A 16,357-nucleotide genomic window follows, 5' to 3' on the forward strand; every position below is an offset into this window, starting at 1 on the left:
CTGAGCCACTTCAAAGCATTCCTGAGAGCTGCTCCTGGGGTAGAGGCAGTGCTGCAGGCTGGGAAGCCCTCTGCTGCTGTGTGAAGGGATGTGGGGACTGCGGGGCAGCAGGGTTGGTTTGGTCCCATTGCAGTTCAGCCTCACGCACCTCCTGCTGTGGTCTCCCTGCAGCCCTGGTTCCCCTATGGGGGCTTTACAGAAAGACTGATCGCTGGGGTGGTGGTGTGATCTGGGGTTCTTTGTTCCAGAGGTGCAGTGAAGGTGGGTCTCTCTCACTCTTCAGCTGCTTCACACACCATGAGCCCTCGTGCCTGGGCTGCCTGTTGCTGCTCCCAGGAGTGCAACAGCAGAGGGTAGGAAGACCTAAGGTGAGCATGTCTGTGCAGAGATGCTTACGCTCATCCTTGGGGTCACGAGTGATGTTTCAAACTGCCTACATCCAAGCACATGCGTATTTCTCTGTCCCTTGCTGGAAACTCTGTGAGTGCTGCAGGTGTGGCACCAGCAGGGCTGTGGGCAGGCACAGGGGCAGGCGTAGCTGAGCGTGACCAGCCCTTACACTAAGGCACTGTGCCCATAGGGCTTGGCACGGGATGGGCATATGGCTGCTGTGCCCTGCAGGATGGGAGAGCTTTGCCAGCTGTCTCAGCACCGTTCCTGATGTGTGGCTCAGCATGAAATACGGGATGGGGGGATGGGGAAAGTAGGGCTGTTCCTGTCTGTCCTGATCTGGAGGGGCTGAGGGAGATGTGTGGAGGAAGATCCTCAGCATGGCAGCAGCAGAGGGGCTGCAGAGAATGTGAAACCTGTGCATGGAGCCATAGGAAATCAGCTTTAATGAGGTTCTTTGTGCAGAATGTGTACTGTCACTGGGGAGAAGAGGAACAGGCTACAGCTTGCCCCATTCAGAAGGTTCTCCTTGTACCCCATGGCCAGGCTGGCACTGCCCCCAGTGCAGCAGCACTCTGGCCTCAGTGATTAAACCGAAACATGACTCAGATGAAAGCAGATTTGTGCAGTGCTGGGGGCTGCGTTCGTCACTGCTCTGGCTCTGAGCATGCTTTTAATTAGTATTCTGCTGTGGGTGGGAAGAGCTGACTCTTGAGCTGACTGTATTGCTGCCGGATGGGGTGAGGGCACCTCGGGGCGGGTGGGAATTGGGTTCTTCTTCTCTTTGAGGGCTGTTTTCCCACAGCTGCTGGAGCTCAGCACGTCCCATGGGGTCTCCTCTGTACAAAGACAGCTCAGGCTTTCCTGGAGAGGAGCAGTGTCCCTGGTCCAGCATCCCATGCTGACAACAAGCTCTTGGGATGAAGGCACTGAGTGCATGGGGTGATGTTGGTGCTGCTCCATAGCAGTGAGGTTTTCCTGTCCCTGTAACAAGGCAGTAGGCTCCGGTGGTACCTTTGAGTTGCACATATAGGAAACATATTTCATATAACCTGATCTTTCCTTTCAAACTGGTTAACCCCCCCTCACATACATTTCCACAAGCTAATACTGCTTAAAAAGACAAAAATGAGTTTCCAGGCATCCTGCTCCCATGGTTTGGGACCGGACAGCTGTGCTCGGAGGCTGCAGTCCCGCTCACATCTGATCCTACTCTCTGCCTTTCCAGATGGCTCTGGTGGCAGCGGGGTGCTGCTCGGCTGGGGGCAGCTTTCCCTAGCAGATGGCTGTTTTCATTAGCACACAACTTTCTACAAAGCCTTAATTGTTAGTGCCACGGGGCTCTTTCCTTCTTCTTAAAAGAAGAGTCTGGTTGCTGTGTTGATATAGGGATGGGTGTATGGGAAAGGAAGTGCCGTGTCCTAGGTAAATTATTAATGCACGCCTTTACAATTGCCCATGGAAGTGACTAGTAGTGATTGCAACACCTGATTGCAGCGATGTGCAAGGCAGGGCCTGAAGCAGGCTGGGAGAGCTGTGCATGCTGTGAGAAATCTGCTCAACTCCAGAACAGGTGAAGTGTTATAAAGCCCACTGATGATCATTTTGATTAAGCAAAGTACCACCTGTGGATACATATGTATGTTTGTGTGTGTGTGTATACAGAGTGTAACACTGTGCATATGTTGCTGCACACATAGTTGGTCAGAGTAGCAAGGCAGACAGCAGCTCTCAGACCAAATGCAGAAGAGGACAGAGTGTGGGATGTTCCATGTGCCTGGGCAGAAGGAAAGCAGAGGTCCAATACAATGGTCATTAGGAGAGAATGTGCTATTTTATCTTCTATCAAAGTGAGTCTTTACAAAGCAGGAAGCAGGACAGCAGGGTTGGGGTTGCTTCTGATCACTTCAGCTACCTTTTCTGCTTCAAGGTTTTTGGTGCTGCTCCTATTCCTGCATTGCACCAATGCGTGTAGTTTGCTGCATGTGCTGTGGGATGCTGTCCCCAGCTGCTATGTGCTCCTAAAACCACCTGCAGCTTTATTCATCAGCATTCTTCTTCAAGCACCCACCTTCCTGCACCTCCCAGGTGCTGTCACCTGTTGTGACTTAAACAGGTCCTCCTCTGGGGAAGGCTCTGGGTTCCCAGAAGCTGCAGCATTGTCACTGCTGTGTTTGCAGCATGCTCTGTGCTGCTCCCAGCTTGTTCCTGGCTGCCTGCTCCCTCCTGGCCGGTGTGTGCATTCCCGCTGTTGTCTGAGGCACGTCAAGGTATGAAACATTATCCATTTCCTGATGTCTGCTTTACATTTGCTGGAATCACTTCTCATCCCTATTAAATATAAGCCCGCTGTGGCACACCTCCCTCCTGGCTGTGCAGTAACAATGTATACTGCTGAGTGTGCCTGACCCTATGCAAGAGCTGCCCTGCCCCGTGCTCCCCAGGATGGCTCACAGCCTCCAGCAGCACGATTCCCATGCTGCCAGGCTGAGGGAGGACGGTTCTCATGCAAGTCAGGGCTCTTCCAAGGTCCAGCATACCACAATGCTGAGTAGAAGCAAGTACGTAGTTAGGGAAGTATGTCTGGGTCAACACATGTCTTCTGTTGCCTTAATGAGCTCAGAAGCACAATATCTTTGTCCTGTTGGCTTCTCCATGTGGTGCTTGAGCGGTGTAACTAATGCATAGAATTGCTTGTTAGGGAGCAGTGATACCTCATGCTGTGAGCACTGCAGCCCCATTATAGGGCTGGTTTGAGACCTGAAAAAACTCAGGTCAAGATTTCATAGGGCTGGATTTCATAGCTTCATGGGATATCCTGAGTTGGAAGCGACTCACAGGAGTCATCGAGTTCAACTTGTTCTGTCCCAGATTTTCTGTATATCCATTGGAAAACACACTTGTGCTCCCATTGCCCTGGGATTTTGGGGAAGGATCTTTGGGTGTCTGCCTTGCGGCTGGCAGTGAATGGAAATAGCTTTGCAAGTAAAGAAAATGAATTAGTTTTACAAGCAATAATCATACAATGAGCCTGAAAGCGGATTTTATTTTATTTTTTGCTAAGCCTGACCCATGTCCACGTGAAGTTGGTGCTACATAAACAGCTCTGTGTCAGTGTTGTGACTCCATCACTGCCAGATACCTCATAAATGAAAGCAGAAGTGCTTGGAGTGAATTCTGGGTTCCAGGGAAACGGATGCTTGGAGAGATAAGTGTGTTCCTGAGATGTGAGAAGTGCAGGGCATGCTTTTTGCTAGTTTCAGATTCTTTTTCTGCCCAGAGTTACACGTTGTGGGTTCTGAGTTGTGATGCTGGCTGGCATGAGCGAGATGTTGGGGCCAGGCAGTGCTGAGCTGGGGGTGCTCTGTGAGAATGGCTCAGTTCCTGCACTGCTGGAGAGAACCTGGATGTGGTTGGAGTTCTTTGAGCACTGACCTGGAGACAAGGTCCTGATGCTCTGTGCTGAGATGAAGGGAATTGCTGAGGGTTGCACGTATCTCCCACTTCCCAGTGCTGAGACTCTTCTCCAGATTGAGCCATCTGCCCATAGGAAATATGCTCCAGACCCATCACAGCTCCATTGCCGCTCTCTGGACGCGCTCCAGTGCTCAACCCAGAGCCTTCAGACCCAACTGCCCCCTTGGCACAGCCCCTTCATTCCAAGGGCACTGTCCCCGTCCCCTCGGCGCTCGGGTTACGGTATGTCCGCGTGGCCGGGACACGCACTTAGGGTAGCAGCCGTCCGCCGTGCCCTGCGCGGGGCCGTTAGGTGGCGGTGTGCGCTGCGCAGCGGTGGCCGGGGACCGGCAAGACCCGGAATGGGTCAGGATTAAAGCTCGTGCCTTCTCTTGCTTCCATGAGGTCAAAGGGAAATTGAGTGAGAAAAGCTTGTAGAAATACTCACCAGGAGGGCTTGTGTTTCGTGGTGTATGTATGGGGTAGGAGCAGAGCAGAGAACCTTAGAGCAGATGAACTGCTGGGCACTGAGGCAGGAGGGATTCAGTATATAAAACATTTAACATTTCTTTACCATTTTGTGCAATTCAAGGAGAGAACTGCTCAGGCCCAAATTTGGCTGCCTAAAAGGGGCTTGTTGCCACCCATATTGGCAGCTGCTTTTCAGGGAAGGGCCCTCCTGGAAACTGTCAGGGTTGGGGAGCAGATAGATGGTTGTGTTTGGGGTATTTTGTTTTCCAGAAAGCTTTAAAAATCCCCCATGGGTGGAGAGAGAAAGTGAACTGTGGAAATTAATTGTATGTCTCGTGCTCTGAAATGAAACACACCCTGGGGAAGGCAATATCCTTCACGGGAGGAACAGCAGTGTTGGCCACAGACCAGGAAACCCTTCCCTCCACACTGCCCCATGCACAGGGGATGAGCACTGCAGCAGTGCCTGGATCCCTGCAGAAGGGCTGTGCTGGAGCCCAGCTCGTGTCCCTTTGCCCCTGGGGACACCCATGGCCTTTTATCCCATAGTCAGTCCCCAAACTGGGTAAGATCCACTTCTGGTGTCCTGTGCTCGCTTCTGTTGCTGCTTCCTTGCCTAGGAGCTATGTGTAGATCCATGGCAGCTGCTGTGGCTGTGCCATTGTCAACCACACCAACGCCACGTAGGGCTGTGTCCATACCATTAAGACTGTATTTTGGGAAAAGGGAAACTTCTCTGCCTGCGGGGTCTGGAGGCAGCTCAGAAATGAGGCCCTTTGCCTGCAGTTGGAGAAGAAACCTAATCTTGCCTGGCACACAGACGAGGAGCTGAGCATGCACAGGTGTGGAGGAAGGAGACAACTAAGAGTGGACAGTGTGGGGAGAGTTTGGTCATGGAAGCTGAAGGGGTGCAAGCAGCTGCAGGCTGCTCTGAGCTGGGGGGTGGAAAGGTGGAGTACGTTCATTGGGAAAACCAGATGTGAGAGGCAGGACGAGCATCGGAGTGCTTTGCAGCAGTAGGAGTGGGGCTCACGCTGAACTCTCCCTTTTTTGGCTTGGTGCCCTCCTCCCACTCCTCTCGTTTCCTCCCAGCAGAGCTCAGACCCCGATCCATTGCTAGCAGAGCTCTGCTCTAAGGCTCCACAAGGAGCCCCCTACAGGGGGGAGGTTTGCTCTGCCTTTAAGGTGATGTGGATAGTCAGGGAGTGTGAGCAACGTGCAGACAGCGTGGCCCTCAGCAGTACTAAGTAACCACCCAAGCACAGCAACTCACCCCTTTTCCTCCAGGGGTTCCCTCACGCAAGGCTGCGGCTCTCTGGGCAGCCACTGGTGCTCTGTTCCTGGTTGGAGCCACTCTGTGCCCTGACAGAAGCAAGCATTGTGCAATGCCAGTAATGGGAAATCCGGTTCTGTGTCAGAAGTCCCATTCAAAGGCACCTTGGCTGTGCTCAGGACATTCTGGCTGATGGATTTTCCCATGAAATAAGAAGTGCTGGCTGTTGACGTACAAATGGATCCAAAGTGAAAGCTTTTACCATTACATTTCACCGCTTCTGGCTTAAAGCCCTTAGGGCACAGTGGTGTAAAACCAGAGATAGCTTCAGAGGGCAGAAGCTGTCTGATCTAGATGAGGAGTTCACATTGCGTGCTGAGTTGAACTTCAGAGCGCTGCTCCTCCAAACCAGTATATTTTAAACAACTACCAGTTTAGCATCTCCCTGCTGAGATGCAAAGAAATAGAAGTAAACCCACTGCTGGCTGAGGCTGTGGTGAATGTGTGGGTAGGAGAGTTTTCAAGCAAGCCTGTCCATCATTTCAGCCACCAAAAACACCCCCATCACGGCCCTCTCCGTTCATTTTGTATGGACCAAAGGCACCATGCTCAGGCTTTTCCTCTCCATGGAAGTGTAGGAGTGGTGTTTATCTCTATGCTGGCAGGCAGAGAAGGATGCCCCACCTCTGGGAGCTCCCAGGGCTGGGTGGAGCGGGGAAGCAGGACGTGGGCTTCGAGGAGCTGCGTTCTATGGGCTTGCCTCAAAGCCAGGGCACTCTGAGACATGGAATGTGTTTCCAGGGGCCCTAGGGAAGGGGGGTGACAATAAATCTGGGTCATAAATAATGGCCCCTTGCCCTTCTAGGGATGTTTGACACACTGTGCTTTTCTGACAACAAATAGAGCAATGGGCTGTAATCCTCAGGGGCTCTTTTTGGCTCTCAAGCTGAGAAAGCTCTGGCTCCGTGCAGGCTTGGCTGCGAGGAACTCCCAGATCTGGGTGTGAAGATCGGAAGGGAAAGGCAGCACAGCACAGATAATGCATCTAGGGCTGTTTTTATTGCCAGGCTTAGAGATTTTGTTGTCCACGACACTAAACTGTGACCCTTGGCTCTGTCAGGCTGCTGGGCGATGCCTGGCTGTCCCAGTGACCCGGCAGTGAGAGGCACCCAAGTGGAGTGCAGACCAAGCACACCCTGTGTGCATAACAGGTCTGACTGCTGTGGCAGGAAATTCATCCTCAGGTGCTGGTGTGGGCTGGGGGAGCCCTGGTGATGGGAAGAAGATAGGCAATCCTATCTGGCTTTCAGTGTAGCTGAAAGATAGTTACAGTCTTGTAAACTATGAGACATGCAAAAAGGTCCCCAGCTTTGGGAGCTGTGCAGGAAGCTGAGCCAGCACGGACACCTTTACTGTGTCTTGTTTGGGACAGTTCTGGCTACAAGAAGCCCTATTCACCCCATTACTCATCCTTCTTACACACAGAGCACTGAGACCTTCCCAACAGACCCTGGCCGTGCCTCTCCTTAGGGCTGGTGCCCAGTCCTGCTTGCTGTCTCCTTACAAGATGAGCTTTTTATTTTGCTTTATTCCTTGCCAGCCTTCCTTGAGATTTGCCAGCTCTTCTCCTTATTAGCTAAAGGCTGTTAGACATAGAAGGAAAGCACTGCCTGTAACGTCCCTTTTAAATGCCTAATTCAGGAAAATAGAGAGAATTGTTTGCTAGCACTGCGAGGGGTGTGCTGGGGGAGATGGGATGGGGATAGGATGGGGATGGGGACGGCTTGTCTTCACATTCTTAAGAACACAGATACTCGGCATTTCTGGCGTGCGAGAACGGGGCTGGACTATTGCCTTCTTTAGCTGCTGGAAGCCATCCAGGCTGCCAGTTCCTGCAAGCTCATCCTGTGGTTTAGTGGATAATACTGATCCTTGTTCGACTCCCACGCTTTTGTGCCTTGCAAGCGGGTAAGGGAGGCTTTGCAGGACTTGTACAGATCCCAGCTGTGGAAAGCAGCATGAACACTCATTATGCTTTGGAGTACTTGCTCCATGGTTTTAATAAAAAGTTAATTGTTACACAGGGATGACCATGAGAACCATGGCAGGTTGTGTCTGCAGGATGGAGGGTGGTGGCTGTAACTGAGCAGCAATGGCCATTTCTATGAACTTAGCAAAACATCTTCCTGAGCGTGTTTACAGGAGTTCATCTTCTGCTGACATCTCTGCTAGGGTGGTGCTGGTGTCAGGACATGGTGCAGGTAGCAGTTGTGCAGTGGGGTTTCTGTGAGCAAGAGGTGATGGTGGCTTTGGTGCAGGGATGTCCCCTGGGCTCTCTGCCCAAACTAGCTGCAGGGTGCAGCTGCATCCCCCAAATCAGGTGCAGAAATAGGACTTAAAGTCAGATGGGGCTCCCAAAGCTGCAGACACCAAAGCTATTGGTTACATCTGACTTGGGATGCTGTCACAACCTCAGGCTATATTAACATCCTCATCATGTCCAGGTGTGGACAAGTTGGAGGCTTCTGCAAAGCACAGGCAGCGCATAACAGAGCAGGATTTGCAAGCGAGATGTACATTTTTGCTTGTGCTCCAACTAAATCTGGGGATATGTAGCAGATATATGAGGTGAGCGGATTGAGGTGTGAATGTGGCTGGCAGCGGACACCGATCATGGATTAAACATGTGCATGGCAAGAAAGAGGCTTTCTTGGAGCAGACAGAGAGGGCTGTTGTTGCTGTGCAGCCATATTCATCACCAGCCCCAATGCTGACATCGTTATCAATGTGTTTATATGAAGCTTGGCTGCAAAATAGCTCATCGTCCTCAAGATTTTCCAAGTGAGTCTGTAGCTTTACTAAATGTTTCTTTTGCTGCGCTGCCAGGAGCTCTCCTGAGGCACTGAAGGAGGTATCCTGTGTGGCCAGACCCATCTCTGGCCCAGAGCTCTGATTCCTGTGTGTCTTAACTCTGCCTACAGACTGGTGGTAACCAGCTGGGCACCTTTTTGCCCAGTGGAATAGTTGTAGAACCATAGAATGGTTGGAGTTGGAAGGAACCCTTAAGGGCCATCTGGTCCCACCCCCTGCACTGAGCTGGGACACCCACAGCTCCATCAGTGCTTACAGCCCATCCCCTGACCTTGGCTGTCTGCAGGGATGGGGCACCACTGCCTCTCTGGGCAACCTGTGCCACTGCCTCATCACCTGTGGTGTAAAAACTTCTTCCTTACATCTAATGTAAATCTGCCCTCATTTAGTTGGAAACCATTTCCCCTTGTCCTATCACAACAGACTCTGCTAAAGAGTTGTCCCCTTCTCTCTTATTGCTGCCCTTGAGGTAGTGAGAGGCCACTCATCTCTCCCAGCTCTTCTCCAGACTGAACAGCCCCATCTCCCTCAGCCTGTCCTTGTAGGAGAGCTGTTCCATCCCTTGAAGTGTTTTCAGAAGGTCTGCAGAAGCGAAGTGAAGCTCTGGCTATTTTTTCCCTTGTTTTAATATATAAGTCATCTGAATTGGTCTGCCCCATTATTACGTGTCTGGGAATAACAGCATCCCTTCAGCTTACAGACAGAGGCGATGTGGTATGCAGGTGTCCCAGGATCCCATTGTCTGATTCATTTCTGGGTGTGATAGCAGCAGCCACAATTGATGGGAAGAGGCATTTGGACCCATTCCCTTTTCCCTGCTGGTGTTAGGGGTGTGAGCAGAGTTTGGACAGTGTGCCGGTGGAGATAACACAGCCCTGCAGTGTTACTGCACAGGAGCCTGCCCAGCCCTGGGCAGGACTGGACCTTGCAGCGGATGGACAGAGCCTTTTCCTGTCCAGAGTTCACATTGTGACAACACCTCTTGGAGCCAAATGGGAGCTGACACCCGCAGCCATCCCATCCTGCCCAGGTGCATGTCCAAATGGCAATGTACTGCTGGAGAGCATCCAGCCTGCCCCAGCCCTGGGCCCCCAGCTCAGAACCTCCCCAGCGTTTCCCCATCCCTCTTCTGGGGGTCTGGCTGTGAGGAGCTGCTCCCCCTCTCACACTGAGGCAGGGCTGTTCCCCTCCCTGCTCCTGGCTGGCTGCATGCCACCTCTCTGAGCTGGTGCTCAGCCCCCAGGCCCCTTTCCATCTAGGGCAAACACTGAGAGGCAGAAGGCTGCTTTTGGCCTGCCTGCAGCAGATCTCTGTGCTGTTTTTGGATCCTCCCTCATGGAGGCTGAAATCCCCCACTTCTCCCACCTGCGTGCGCTAGTTGCCAGGGGGGATACAGTGCTGGGGCTGGCATCATTGAGGAAGCACCAAGTGTCCTGCCCTGGCCACAGCTCCACGCTGACTGTCTCTGTGTCCCCCAGCAGAAGGGAGGGCAATTAGAATTAAAGCAAAGACAGACTCTGCCCACACTCATGGTCTTGCTGCAGGCAGCTGGTCCAGTTTTGGGTACTCTGGGATGAATGAACCATCTTTGCCATTTGCACTCCCCTAGCTCAGGAGTTTGCTATGAGCTGATCTTACCTAATTTTGTGTGTGCCCATGGCTGAACTGTCAGCACTGAGCAATTCTTACAGTGGTGGAGATGGAGGTCCCCCAGCCACCCATTAGCATCAGCTGCAGGAGTGACACAGGAGAGGCATCAGCAATAATCCTCATCCCAGTGGAAGGGAGGGAGGAGGTTTTACAGTGGTTTTGCAGGGGTCCTTGTGCCCCACCTCCATCACTGCCAGCAGGAAGAACAAAAGTGGTCAGTGCATTGTGGTTGTGGATCACTGTATCTCCACTACAGCTTTGGGGCTGTCGATGCTATGTGCTCCCAGGGGGACCAGCGGCTGTTCCACATCATTTTCAAAGGAAAGTGATGTTGGTTTTCCCTTCACTCCCCTCTGCCTGCCCTCGTTTCCTTCCCTGTCTCAGTGCCGTGCAGGAGCTCCCGGAGGAAGCAGAGTGGGTGTGGGGCTGCGGCTGCTGTGGGAATTGTTCTTATCGAGCTGCTTTCTGTCCACAAAGAATAATAATGATAAAATCTTTGATGGCAAAAAGGGAGAAGAGGGGCTGCCGCTGCCCTGCAGCCTGATCCGTGGTGCTTCCTGGACCACTGCTGTGAGCTTTTAGGGCTTTTGTGCTGCTGTGGATTTCAGTGCGTGCTTGAAATATCTCAGAGCCAGGAGAAGTAACTGGGGGCTGGTGCAGGGAGAGGGAGCTGCTGGAAACGGCCCATTGGGAAGCATGGGAGAAGTATTAAGAAAAGCAAGTTTTCTGCCATTAGCTGGTGTATATGGCTGGAAAGTTTGGGGTTGAAAAGGTTGTAAGCAGGCAGCTGAAAGAAGCAGAGGTGTGTGTGCTCACAGAGCATGCCATGGTTACAGAAGAGCCCGGCTGCAATGCACAGGATTGATGTCCTGGGTGCTGAGTTCCTAATTAGGAATTAATGGGAAATTTTCAGGAATGAGGAGCTGAAGTCCCAGCTGAAGTTCATCTCCCCCTTTTCCCATGTAACCATCATGTGGTGGAAGCAGCTGGGGGCTTTGCAGGAGGGCTTTGCAGTTGGAAATGTGCTGTGCCACAAGAGTTAAGCCCATATTTAAGAACTGGGTTACATAGGTTTTCTGCTTGGATCCTGAGCAACTGCATTTCCCATTTTCTGAAGAGGGTCCGACTTGAAAATGAATGAAAAGAACAAAGGTGTTGGGTTGGGGCTCTTTTTGCTGCCTGAGGTTCAGACAGACATAGTTCATAGAATGGTTTGATTTGGAAGGGAGCCTTGAAGGCAATCTGATCTCACTCACTGCAGTGAACAGGGACACCTGAGCAGGTACTCAGAGCTCTATCCAAACTGACCTTGGGTGTTCTCAGGGACAGTTCATGCTTCCCATGAAGGCATCCCTTGTCCTTTAACCAACATGAGCCATGTTTCCCTTCCCTTCCCCTGTCTGCTGCATTGGGGACATCTCACAACCCCTCATTGCTCCACTGCACCACACTGCATTCTCCAAGGTGCAGCAGTGCCCCACCTTGACACCTGCATGGCTTTTTGCCCTTTCACATCATGGAAGTCCCATCATTGCTTCCATCACTGGCTGTTAATATCTTCTCATTTCCATCCTGCAGCTCTTGCTGACCTGCTTACACCATCACCAGGGGTTGGCTTTGAATTCAGTGTTTTTGTTCCCCTGGCAACAGCAATCTCTGCCCACGGTGCATCCATCAGTGATGTTTCCAGCAGTGTCACCCCATGTTCTTTCCCCCCCTCTCCCTGCTGCTCATTTTTACTGAGGCTGGGTACCCAGGATGACCTGAGATCAGCAATTTCCCCTTTGCTGCTGAAAGTACCTAATATGCTGCATCTCAGGAGTGCTCTCACTGCTTTGCATTGGTAGTTTGTGGCCGTGCTGGGACCCACAGTACACCAATGGCTTCACTCCTCTTGTGAGCAAAGAACATTAAAAGCCTTTATGTACTGCCTTTCAGTCCCTCTTCCAGGTTTCACCCATTCCTGTTTTCCAGCCTCCAATGTCTCTCAGCTCTTTGTGTGCACCAGGGGATGAGCTCTGGCTGCATTTCCTCCACCCAGCAAACCGGCCAATTGTCCAGCAGCCTCAAATCAGCAAACCTGCGCTGCGGTTTTAAGCCTTTCCCATGATGCAGGTTTCCTTCCAAAGGAAGAGATGTGTGACCAGCACTGAAATACGGCCGTCCTCTCTCTGCTTCCTACTGCATTGGAAGCAGGAAGGGTCTGAATCTGGGAAAGAGCATTTTTCATGACACTTCCTGCGTCATCAGCAGGGCTGGGATCACGCGTCATCCACATGAAAGCACAGGCAGAGGTGATGGGAACGGTGTCTGTGTTTCCTGTCCATTCCCATAGTTCCCATCACACTGGTACCTCCCAGGCCTGGCCCCGTCCTCCTGCAGCATTCTCACTTAGGGAGGTGAATGCTGTGAGCCTCAGTTTCCCCACCTTTAAAATCTTTCTCTCTTTTCTCTCTTTTTTGAACATCTTCTTTCTCAGAACAATGAGTCTTCTCATTTCCCTCACCTTCAAAATGTGCTTTATATTGCTGCTCCTTTATTGCTGCACATATGCAGTTATCCTGCACTGGTGCTGCATGTGTGCCAGCAGCCACATGCTGGGCAGGGGGTACATCCACCATGGGCAACAAGAAAAGGCACTGAGTTTTCAATAGAAATACTGGGAGCAGCTAAATACTGTTATGAACCAACTATACAGTACTTTTGGTCAGTAATTCTCATAGCATTTCATGAGAAGCAGCCAGACTCGAAGAGTCCTGTTTGCTAATTAAAGGAGGAGGTGGAAGAGGAAGATGCTGGGGATGAATGACTTGCTGTTGTGAGCCGGATCATTTGGTTCTCGCAGCCACAGTGACTCATGGCACCTCGTCTCACCGGGTCTGACGCTCATGACTGCAGCAGATTGTGGGTCTGATAAGAGCTGCGTAGAAAAACCCTGACTTGTAGGAGGGAGAAAATCTGCCAGAAAGAATGCTTTTGTAGCAGCCTGCAAGCAGGCTGCACAGTGCTGATTAACATGAGTGGGTAGGAAAGTCCCCTTTCTGCCTCAGCCTGTCTTGGTGAGGGTCCTTCTAATGCTGATGCCTTCTCTAGCCTTAGGATGTTCTCCCTCTTGAGGCTTTTTCTCCTTGAGGTGGCTTTCTAGGTCTTTTCTGCATTGATGAGCATTGCGGTTCCCCAGACCCAGCATGAGGACAGAGGTGGTGACAAGAGCCCAGGTTTCTGCCAGCTCTCATGGCATCGTGCTGCTTTCAGCTGGGTATCTACAAGTCAGCGACCTGCAGATCACATCAGCTGTGTTTTCAGGGACAGGAAACCACTTGGGGGCCAGCAAAGCAACTTTGCAGGAAGCTGACGGTGCATCGGAAGGACTGAGAGATGCTGGAGAGAAGGGCTGGGCAGTTGGTGCCTGCAGTGATGTGGGCTCTGTAGGACACAAGTTGCTGTCACACTGTGAGCAAAGCCATTTTTCTCATCCTCCCGCAGCCAATGGTTTGTACAACAGCAGCTAGTCCAGCTATCAGCCCATCACCACCATACCACTAAACCACACCACTCAGTGTGACATCTACCCCTTTCTGGGTACCTTTAGGGACAGTGGCCCCACTGCCTCCCTGGGCAGCCCATGCCAGTGCATCACCACTGTGATCACCACTCTTCCCAAGAAGAAATTTCTGCTAGTATCCAGCCTGATGCTGATGAGGAGCTCCAGACACAAAGTGCAATGAACCAGTGGTGCTCCATCCCTCTGGGCTGGGTGCCTGACTTTATGGGAGCAGCACTGTGGCTAAACACAAGCTCTTGGGTTCAGGATGTAGCTAACAAACTCAATGACTTGGCGTTTGGTTCTTAGCTGTGGCCTGGATAGGAAAGTGATTTTTTTGGTTCCATAAAATCCTGACAGTATCTGAGCCAGATAAAAGTACAGAAAGGAGAGAGAAGGGTATGCTGAGCTCCCAAGGGGAGCTGTGCACTGGGGTGAGCTGTTTACATACCTTCCTGCTTCAAATATTTACTGTAAGAACTCAGGATATTCTTGTTATTCATTGCTGTACTTTTCCATCTCACTCCCTCCTTTCCGTGCTGTAGGTACATGTGGGTGCAACACTTGCCCTTCTGGCAGCTGGTTTTAATGAATATGGACTCCTATGGTCAGGATTTCATGCTTCTTGGGGCTCTTCTCCAGGTCTGTTGATTCACAAAACCTTCATTAGCAGCACAAGTTGGATCCATGGTGATAGCGTCGTCCATCCTTAGGAAATAAGGAGGAACACAGCTGCTAATGCAAAGTGCCCAAACTCTTCTGCAGAGGAGTTCTGAGCTTCCTCACAACTTTCTAAGGCTGAGCCCCGGCACTGGGACACTCACTGCTCCAAATCAACCACACAGTCATTCTTTTTCTTCCAGTGCTTCACTTCTCATTGCCTCTGATGGATCCCATCACAGACCCTTGCTGTTACCCACATGATGTAGTGCACAGAGGCCCACCCATCTCCAGCACTGGGCCTGCTGCCGAACCTCATGGGGTTTGTAGAGGTGGGCAGGCTCTGATCATTACAAATATGCCGCTTGGTTCTTCCTAACACTAACCTTATTTTGCCTTTTTCTCCCCCCATAAACTCACTCTGAATGACAGTGGACCAGGGATCAATGATCCTTAATAACCCAATCTCAGTAATTCAGCTCCAGCAAAGGGACCCATCACCCATTTCTACCACAGCAGCTTTTTGCTTTGCAGAGTAACTAAGGTGAAGTATTGACATCTACATCTCTGCTTGCTTGGAATGGATTGAGGATGCGGCTTTGAATTTGACAAGAGAGAAAGAAAACCTCTTTCTGTTGAAAATCAATACTGGCAGTGTGGTCAGCCAGCAATGGGCACCATGGGACCAGCATGGACCTGGCACTATGGGAGCTGCAGGCTCAGCCCAGCCCAGGCTGGATCTTGTGCTCTCCTTTAGGAAGCCCAGAGCTGCTGTCTGTAACAGACACTGCATCACACGATGAGGCACTGATATTTCCGTGTTTGCAACTGCACAGTGTGCTGCTCTGCACACTGTTGTGGTGTGTTGCTTTCTGCCATGGCTAAGTGCATGCACAGTGAAAGAGCAGAGTGCTCTTTGTGAAGAGGAGGAGGAAAACCACTGCCCCCACCTTTAGAACTCAATACTTCTATATTAAAGATGCATTCTCCAGACTAGCTAAGCAGTTTTTATGTTTTAAAGTAATATATTAAAACCTCAAGCTATTAACTGTATGTAAAATCTAGGTCAGGAGTGCTTTCTGCTCAGCTTTATTATTATTATTATTACTCTGCAGTTTTTGGAGCCTGGGAAATCGGTGCTATTGGTTTTGTGTTCTGGGTCACATGTGCTATTAGGAAGGCTGTGGTGTTTGGAAGGCTGTACAATTGAAAGTACAGCAGAAGTGATGAAACGTGCTGCGGAAATGGACAGCAGCAGCACCGCTGGTTTGCATAATTTTTCTTTATGGTTCACCCGAAATGGTGGATTGGAGGGGACCTTAAAGACCACCCAGTTCCAACTCCTGCCATGGGCTGGCTGCCCACAGCTTGGGCTGCCCAGGCCCCCCTCCATGTCCTCAGGCACCTCCAGGGATGGGGCACCGCAGCTGTGGGCAGTGTCGGGGCCTCACCACCTTTGGGTAAAGGATTTGCCCCTTAAATACGAGGAGTGGAGAGTTGCAAGAATGGAACCGAGTTGAGCTCAGTGATCCTTGAGAGCATCAGCGATGCAGCCCATCAGTTCGGCTTGGTGAGGCACCCCAGGGAAGACAGATTGAGGGTGTTGGTGAGGTTGGAGGGGACCTCCGCAGCGCACCTGTCCAGGACCCCGCTTACCTCGACCCAGCGCTGCGCTCCGTACCCACAGCCCCGACACGGTTCTGCTCGGGGCGCGGCGCGGTGACGGGCGCGGGCGGCAGCCAGTGTGCGGCGGGGGCGGGCGGGGCCGGGCCGGGCGGGGCCGGGGCGCTGCTGCGGGCCCGGGGCCGCGGGAGGCGGCGGCTGCCGCTCGCCCTCCGCCATTCATTCGGCCGCATCGGCGGCGGTAGCGCTCAGCGCCCGGCCCCGCTATGGCCGACCCGGCCGTCAACGCGCACCTGGAGGGCATCATCTCCGACTTCGAAGGTGGGTAGGGGGTCTGCGGAGCTGCTCGGAGCGGGGGGGGGAGCTGAGACAGAAATGTTGCGGGGCTGTCGGGCGACCGTAAAAGTGAAGTGCGGGTG

The 16,357-nt window shown here is 52.0% G+C and overlaps 1 protein-coding gene across 3 annotated transcripts in view; it reads left to right on the plus strand.

The window, feature by feature from the left end:
• Window positions 1-16,357, plus strand: part of SEPTIN9 (septin 9) — a 63,175-nt gene that overhangs the window by 2,123 nt on the left and 44,695 nt on the right. Inside the window, exon 1 of one of the 3 annotated variants that reach the window (XM_072351900.1) lies at window positions 16,106-16,259. The exons of the other annotated variants lie outside the window; for them this stretch is intronic. Coding sequence (XP_072208001.1) covers window positions 16,205-16,259 — 55 coding nt within the window. The 5' untranslated portion in view covers window positions 16,106-16,204. Of the gene's footprint in view, window positions 1-16,105; window positions 16,260-16,357 lie in introns of those variants that run through there. 3 annotated transcript variants of the gene reach the window in all.

The sequence above is a fragment of the Excalfactoria chinensis genome, chromosome 17 (assembly GCF_039878825.1).
Source record: "Excalfactoria chinensis isolate bCotChi1 chromosome 17, bCotChi1.hap2, whole genome shotgun sequence".
Taxonomy (NCBI): Eukaryota; Metazoa; Chordata; class Aves; order Galliformes; family Phasianidae; genus Excalfactoria; species Excalfactoria chinensis.